This window comes from Aphanomyces invadans, assembly GCF_000520115.1.
Source record: "Aphanomyces invadans strain NJM9701 unplaced genomic scaffold supercont1.7, whole genome shotgun sequence".
NCBI lineage: Eukaryota > Oomycota > Saprolegniomycetes > Saprolegniales > Verrucalvaceae > Aphanomyces > Aphanomyces invadans.
Window position 1 is genome coordinate 1,810,358 of NW_008580152.1, and position 7,617 is coordinate 1,817,974.

At 56.6% G+C, this 7,617-nt stretch overlaps 3 protein-coding genes across 3 annotated transcripts; 1 reads left to right on the plus strand and 2 right to left on the minus strand.

Annotated features, from left to right (window-relative positions):
• Positions 1–331: 331 nt before the first annotated feature.
• H310_04706 (hypothetical protein) lies at positions 332–2,472 on the plus strand. Its single transcript, XM_008869164.1, has 5 exons — positions 332–475; positions 532–841; positions 889–1,270; positions 1,325–1,693; positions 1,743–2,472. Exons 1-5 carry the CDS (start codon positions 401–403, stop codon positions 2,182–2,184), a joined length of 1,578 nt encoding a protein of 525 aa, XP_008867386.1. The 5' UTR covers positions 332–400; the 3' UTR covers positions 2,185–2,472.
• H310_04707 (hypothetical protein) lies at positions 2,303–4,318 on the minus strand (the record flags this gene model as incomplete). The annotated part of the gene is made up of 12 exons (XM_008869165.1): positions 2,303–2,398; positions 2,452–2,575; positions 2,620–2,732; positions 2,858–3,018; positions 3,073–3,232; positions 3,279–3,512; positions 3,556–3,633; positions 3,679–3,801; positions 3,856–3,894; positions 3,937–4,002; positions 4,063–4,171; positions 4,236–4,318. The coding sequence occupies 12 exons, from the start codon at positions 4,316–4,318 to the stop codon at positions 2,303–2,305; spliced, it is 1,386 nt and encodes a 461-aa protein (XP_008867387.1).
• Positions 4,319–5,149: 831 nt separating this feature from the next.
• Positions 5,150–6,133, minus strand: H310_04708 (hypothetical protein; the record flags this gene model as incomplete). Its single annotated transcript, XM_008869166.1, has 1 exon — positions 5,150–6,133. The coding sequence occupies one exon, from the start codon at positions 6,131–6,133 to the stop codon at positions 5,150–5,152; it is 984 nt and encodes a 327-aa protein (XP_008867388.1).
• Between the last annotated feature and the right edge of the window lie 1,484 nt (positions 6,134–7,617).

Below are 7,617 nucleotides of genomic sequence, written 5' to 3' on the forward strand. Positions count from 1 at the left end.
TGGCGGAGATGGCGCGCGCCACCTCAAGTTGAAGGCCGTTTCGGGCAGTCCATGGCACATTGCAACAGCAATGTGCGCATCTGCGCAGATTCAATTTGGGAATGTTGGTTGGAATAAATGTTGGTGGTTGGGCATACAATTTTCAAGTGGCATATTGTCAGCCAACAGATGCACCGGTTCTTTGCACTTCGGTATCATCGTATTAGCGCTTGTTTGAAGATCCCGCGGGTGGACGGTATTCTTTTTGGTTTGGATCAGGTCCATACGTTGATCCAGTTTAAATATTTCATCACGAAAAAAAATGTCAACCCAACCCAGTGAGAAACAGTGTCGCTCCTTGGGCTTCAACCTCGACCGCCGAACGCCTCATTACGATCTTTGCCCTGTCGTGGCCAGCCAGATGCGCACGCTAGCTATCTCCGCAAAGAAGCAAGAGGCTATTGGGCTCCTCGAGTCACAGCAGTCCACGGCGCCGGTACGTCCTTGAGTCACTGGCTGCTGCAGTGTGCACTCACATCATGTGGGTGGCAGTGGGTCGGTTCCAAACCGTTCGTCAAGCTTGGATTTGTCGGCGTATCTGCATGTGTGGCATTGTCGTATCTCTCGACGCATGGAGCCTCCCGACATTCTTCTGTCGGCACGCTGCCGTTGTCGCGAGTCGACCCGTCAACTGCGTTCGAAGACGACGAGAGTGTCGCCATGTCTTTGCGTGTGGGCAAGACACGGCTGGAAAACCCGGAGAAAGCGGTTCCACAAATGACATTCCTCGCTCTGGGCGATTGGGGCGGCACCCTCGGCAAGGACAAAGGGGACCCTGGATCGTGCTGCCAGAAGTACAACGGTTCGCTCCATGACGTCTGTCGTGAAAGTGTTCATGGATGGTATTAGGAGGAGTAGACACCCGACACACCCGCTACAAAGTCGACTATTACGCTCAAGTGCATGTGGCGGCGCTGATGGCGCAGTCCGCTGCGGAGCTGCATCCGAGCCGCATCTTGGGCCACGGAGACAACTTTTACTGGAACGGTGTCGGGACCGACGACGTCAAGTACCGCCTCGAAGAAACGTTTGAAAAAGTGTACAACGCGACGAGTCTTCAAGCGATTCCGTGGCTCAACGTGGCAGGAAACCATGACATTGGCGGTGCAACGTTTATCTGCGGCGAGTCGGACGGCAACTTTCGCGAGTGCGAAGACGAAGACGAGCTGCTGCGGTACTTGGACATCCGCTTCGAGGCCCAGGCCAACTATACAAGTCCACACCACAACAGGTACAACACCATGAGTCTCCTATGTCAAGGGTAAGCACAGGGTGGATGCCGTAGATGGCAACTACGCGGCCACTACTACGTCGAACGAGTCGTCAAGGGCGACGTAAGTGTCGAAGTGTACAACATCGACACAAATCACGCAGAGAACCATGGCGCAAAGGACGTGTGCTGCCAGTGCTATGGGTATGCGCCCAAGCTTGGTCTCGACACATGGGTGTGCGGCGACCCGCAGCCCGGCGACGTTGGTTGTATGGGAGGCAATGTGTCCTTGTTCAACGCGTGCGTTGCAAAGATCGAATCGTGGGCGGAAGAGTCGCTGACCCGCGCCATGGACGACATGAAGGCGTCGACCGCGACATTCAAGATCGTCAACACGCACTACTCGCCGCATTATCACATGGACCCTGCCAAGATGGAGAAATGGTACGATCATGTCATGCATCATGTCATGCGTCATGTCAATAATATACAGGTACAAGCTGTGTCGGGAAGGTGGCGTCGCCGCCTGGTTGAACGGGCACACCCACGGATTCAACCACGACATTGCCAAGTGGGGCACTCACTTTATCCAGAACGGAGGCGGCGGCGGTATTGCGACGTCGAATATTCCTGCCATGGATAATGGCCAGGTCAAGACGAAATGGGTCGTCGAGGGCAACCCGTACGGCTTTATGGAGCTAAGCTTCTCCAAGGACTGGCTTAAAGTCCAGTTTGCGACCTTCGACAACCAGTGGACTTTTGGCGGCCTCGACTGGAATGCCACTCGAGTTGGCGGCGTTCAGCGCGGTCATTGCTGGTTTATCCCGCGAACATTCCGCGAATCGCTCGGCGTCGAGTGCAAATCGTCCGTGAATGGGGCGATCGGCGCCCCGATAGACGACGACGACGACGACGTGAATGCAACAAATGTGTAGTTGGTTTGGATTGAGATGCCTTAACACGCGTCGGTGTCCATTCGTACGTGTTCGGTTTGTCCAAGTGACGGGTCCCAGCCATCCGTTCTCTCCAATCTGTGGTGGACGCAAATTGAGCTCACATGATGACAGGTAGCTCGTCTTGAACAGTGGTGGTCGTGCCCAGACTTGACCAGTTGGCCACGTAATGGTCAAAGTCCAAGTTTTCGGCCCACTACCGCCGGTCGACGGTCAGAAAGTCGTCGTTGGAAGCAGCCTTCTTCTTACGTGAAACATGTCGGTGGCCTGAGTTTCCCAGTCGGGCGAGTCAAAGTCAATGGCTGGTTCCGCCGGGGTTTGTCGCTCCGTGTCGTTCCCACATGCCTGGAGCGCTTTCTCGTCCATGTGGTTCCTAGTTTCACGTGACTCCTGCGTCCGTCCGTCTTCCACGTGTACATGTAGAGCTGCTTCATCCACTGCCGCTTCTTTTCCTTGCGCTGTTGGATCACTTGCTGCTGTCGCACCACGCGCGAGTGGTGGTATGCGCGGGGTCGGTTGGCCGTCGCCACCTACGTCGCCACGATCAACATACCAAGAAAACGACTCGAGAACCGAGTGGGGCTTCAAACGGGCCACCAAAACACCGGAGAACGATAAAAAACGGGAGGGGGCGAGTGGATCATGGGGATTGTACCGTGATCGGGTCCATGTCGGCGGTCGGGGCGATGACTTTGGACGTGACGGGGCGCCATCCGTTGTTATCCCACCGGCGGTACCAATTGGCGGTGTTGGAACCGCACTGGTTGGCGCCGTAGTACGCGTTGCCGACTCGGATGACTTGCTTCACGCCAATGCCTAGACGTACCACGTCAAAGTCAGCCTCCCATGGACGCGCCGCGACGTGTGTACCAGGTCGAGCTGGTCGAATATTGACGTTGCGGGGCCCAATGTGACGAGCTGTCGTGTAGTCTTTCGGGCTAAATGCATTCATATCGCACACAGCACCGCGAGTGAAGATCTTGTAGTAGATGGTCGGGGGGAACGCCGACCCGCCGAGTCGGAAGCGGACCTGCGCAGGGATTAGAGGACGACGGGAAGGCAGTACATCATCGCACCTGCGCGTTCGTTGACGCATCCAGCAACGACGCCTCGGAAGGGTTGATCGCGCGCAGCATGACCATGGGGTCGCCCGCGTTGCGGAAATGGATCAAGTCGCGGTAATATCGGTAGATTCGGCGGTTAGTGTAGCACCGCCACTTGGCCTGGATGCGAAGGACTGCTCGTTCACGGGGGGTGACGTCGCCATGGACAAGAGTCCGTTGAAAGAACATGCGCCACTTGTACTGAATCTACGATCGCGTTGACGAAGGCATGCCGACCATGACGGGTCACCTGCATGGCCGCGATGTGGTACATGGGATGGCGGTCGAGATGGTACCGCCAGTGGATTTTCCGCATTCTGTACCATGCCTCCATGCCGACGTCATGTCGACAACAAACATTGGCTCCATCTACCTGCAGCCGCGACGCGCAAAAGTGGCGAAAGTGCTCTTTGTCGTCGAAGTTTCCATTGTGGAGGGCAATGAACCGATGCATGAGGCTCATTTTCATCTTCTTCTTGCGGCTGCGCAGCAGCCCCTACGACGTGTTGCCGTTTACGATCCGCTTTGACACACACACAACGACGTGCACCTGCAACGATAACCGGGTCAGCAGCCCCCGCACGCGTTTCTAGACGAAGATCATGTCAACTTGGACTTGGAGTCGCCAAACCTGAATCACGATCGCCGCCAGGTGCTGTGCCCCCATCGGGTACTCCCATGGTGTCTGGACAATATGCTATCCCGACAAGTACTTGCGATGAGCCGCCGACCCGTGCCCATGTGGCGCTGTACCCACCCTTCGCTCCCGACGAGATTTGCGCATGAAGAGCGATTCCCACGGCTTCCCGTACACCATGTCACGTGGGTGCCGCGATTTCTCGGATGCATTCCGACGGACAAACGCGCTGCATGACCAACACAGCGATGTTTCACTTTGTCGTGGTGTGGAGACGGGGCGGCTGTACCTACCTCTGGTACCGCCCCGCGAGGGTGCTCAGATCCCGCAACTTCTTCTCGACGATGTTCTTTTTGCGCTCCTTGGCACTCACCATCGTGTCGACGTGCAAGGCCCACGAACGAAGGTGACGACGACCCGCGCAGTGCCGTCCAAAGTTGACGGAGCTAACTTTAGCCCGGACGATTTCCGACCGTTTTCAGCCGGTCATCGTTTCATGCGTGGTGTGTGCACCAAGCACGGTTGGCATAAGCGTTTACCGAGCTCTCGATGGATCGTTCAGCGAGCAGCATACGGATGACGACCTGCCGTAGTAGACTCTACGTCGGCCATGGATGGGTCGGAGCGCCCACCCCCCAAAACGCCCGTGCGACGCGGATGGAGGCATCGTTCAGTTGTGTCTTGGATGTCGTGGAGTGCAGCGACAGGCTGGTCGTGTTCGTTGGGGTCACAGCCTCCACAAGCACGGATCTCGATTCGACGCACGCATACGTGCGCGACACCGTCTTCCTTAGGCCACCGGTGGTAGCAATCGAAACTTGGAGAGGGCTGTCAAAAGGGACGTTTGCACACGATGTGACCGCTTGCTAAGCACTGGAAGAAACCACGAAAATGGAGAGAATCAAGCCCCCGCACACTTCAGCATACCCCCCCTGTCTCTCTCTCTCGACTCTGCGTTTTCCTCCGATGCCGTGCCGTCCGTACGTGGTCGTGAGTTGGCTGGACATGGAATCCGTGCTGCACTAGCAAACCGACACTTTTTCAATTGTCCGTGCAATTCAATCGTGCTTCTCGATCACATGGCTGTCTCACACACAAGACGGAGCTAGGTCGATTGTTCATAGATGAGGTTATGAGGGCCGCGGCGTCAACAAACAACGCTCGATGGGGACAGATCTCTGCCGAGGCAGTCTGGCGCCACGTTGAGTTACTCGAGGTAGCGGTGCACGAGCTCGTTGTACCGCTTCCGCAACATCGTGGGCTGTTCGGAGAGCAAGAAGTGCTTGGTGAGTTCGTACGTGGTAAACATGATGGCCGTGTGGGGGGCAACTCGTAGAAGGTTCGGCAGTGTCCCCCGATACAGCGCCAACACGCCTTCGTTTCGCACGACTCGGACCAGGCAATCCACCATGCCGCGGTACATTCGTTGCTGTCCACCCGCTCCAAACGCTTGCGCTTGCAACCGCTTCTTGACTGTGTCGAACGGGTACGCCACGATTTGGGCAATTGCGCCGGCAACACATCCCACGACCAAGTAGTCCAGCGTCTCGAGCGACTGCTTTTCCTCGTGCCAACGCCACGACGGCCATCGATGGCTTGTCATGTACACTTTAGCGCTTTCAAAGCACGCGAATTGAGTCCCCTCGAACGGAATCGATCCGAGTAAACCTGGCCCCAGCCCGCGGTACAGCCCTCTCATCCCTTCTGCCTTGCTCAGCGTGACCAAATCTTGTACGATTCCAGTGGACGTGGACGGCTTCAACGACTGCAAGATGATGCGCGTGCGCACCACTTCAAGCGGATATGCTGCCACCGTCGCGAGCATGCCAGCACAGGCGCCGCAGATCGCGCGATGGCTGTGGGCGGTCGTCACCATGTCCGGCGGGGATCCGTGCACGAGCGTTTCGAACACAAAGAACTTGACCCCGGCGTACGGCCCAAGCCGGCAACACCCCGCGAAATTGCCTTTCCAAAAGCCACGCAACCCATTCGTGTTGTATATGTGGCGGCACGTGTCTGCGATAGCCGACGGGCCATGCTGGACCTGCTTCTGCTTTTCCAGCTGAAGAAGGATCTTCAACACGTCCAGTGGGGACGTGCATGTACGCGTGACACAGCCGGCCACGATTCCAGCCACCACGGACGCTTGTCCAGATGGCAGTGGCGACGAAGCACTCGACGACGCAGACATTTTGCAGGGCTGCGAATGCCGTCAAGGTGGATTGGTCCAATTCTGTCAGTGTGTGGGACAACGTCTTCCCCCTCGTCCCAAGTGCCCTTCGCATTAACATGCAGGTTTTTGTTGGTGAGCATGCGCGCTTGTGTGCTGGCTTGTAAGTGCTGATGAGCCCCCCCCCAAATGGCGCGGCAGCGGTCGTTGGACGCATGGATGCGGTGCGTCGTATCTTGTCTCTCTGTCGGCTAGCATCGTTCTTGGTGCTACTTGGTGAAAGGCCATTGAACAGCCCCATCGACGTAACCCCACCTTGAATCACGCAGGTAAATGAGCATCCGTCCAACGGTCCAACGGTGTTGACCTGCAGAGCCGAGAGGAGGGAGCAAGCGAACAGTGCGCCCCCACCCTGGCGGAAGCGGATACATGGCAGCTCCGACTATTCACAGCTGCGGCAACCGATCGACGCAGCGTCCTGAGTTCGTCGCCAATCAGTCGTCGACAACAACGAAGTGCTTTGACTCAACGCAGTTCCTCCATGGATTTGCCTACATCCGCTGAAAGAGCTGATGGTTGTACGCGACGATATCCTCAGCACGCTTTCACGTGTTACTGAAGGCCAGATCACCTTGGCGCGGTATTCGCCCGGGTTATTCCACACCAGTCCTTGCGGCAGCTGCGCCAGTTGTATCGCGCAAGGAGATGTGGACACCTTGGCACAGAAATTTTCGTTGGGAAAGGTGGCGTCTGCCAAATCCGCGAGCTATCCATTCTGGGTCGCAGTCGGTTGTAGAACACGCAGGCTTGGTGCACCATTCTACTGATGCCCCAGTCAGTGGGCGAGGGCGTTGACCCATTCATCGTGGTGTGAGTGCTTCATTTCGTAGATGCGGTCGATTCGAGCCCAATCCCTCTGGCAATGATGCCGTGTGATGCCCCACAACATCCTGTGTCCCCTTCACTCCCAAAGCATGTGGCGTGTGCATTCGAATAGCCAGCAGCCCCACCTGAAAACGTCTCCGCAATGCCCAGGTAGCCCCTTCAACCAGCTAAACGCTCAACCATATCGCAAGAATCCACCGTCCATGTCGTTGCATTGGACGCAAAGGATGTGTCACCCTAGCGAAAGCCACACACATATGCATCATCTTCGCTCCTTTCAACGCCTGCACATGCTTTCGGATGTATATCATGAACACGTACACAGCACAGGACATCTCTATTGCCTGCATAGTAGGCGAATTCGAGTTGTACTTGATGGAGCGGATAGGTAAGGTAGGAGGGCGAGGAACAAAGAGCTCCAGGTACGAGGCGCGGCCATACCCACCGCGCGCCATTAGAAACTGCAGGTCCGTTTCGACGAGAAGACAAGTGAAGCCTTTGCACCATGCCTCGATCGCCCCCCCTCGCTTGGCACCCCTTGAGTCGCACTCGTCGTTACGCAAGGGTAGTTTTGGCAACGTGCGATGTGCAGGTGTCAGTCATCTTGGAGTGTCACAAAG

Excerpts from the sequence above, each read along its gene's own strand:
- H310_04706 (XM_008869164.1), top strand. The coding sequence starts at position 401 with ATGCGCACGCTAGCTATCTCCGCAAAGAAGCAAGAGGCTATTGGGCTC. Across the intron at positions 476-531 it reads CACAGCAGTCCACGGCGCCG|TGGGTCGGTTCCAAACCGTT; the intron begins GTACGTCCTTGA and ends TGTGGGTGGCAG. Across the intron at positions 1,271-1,324 it reads ACAAGTCCACACCACAACAG|ATGGCAACTACGCGGCCACT; the intron begins GTACAACACCAT and ends TGGATGCCGTAG.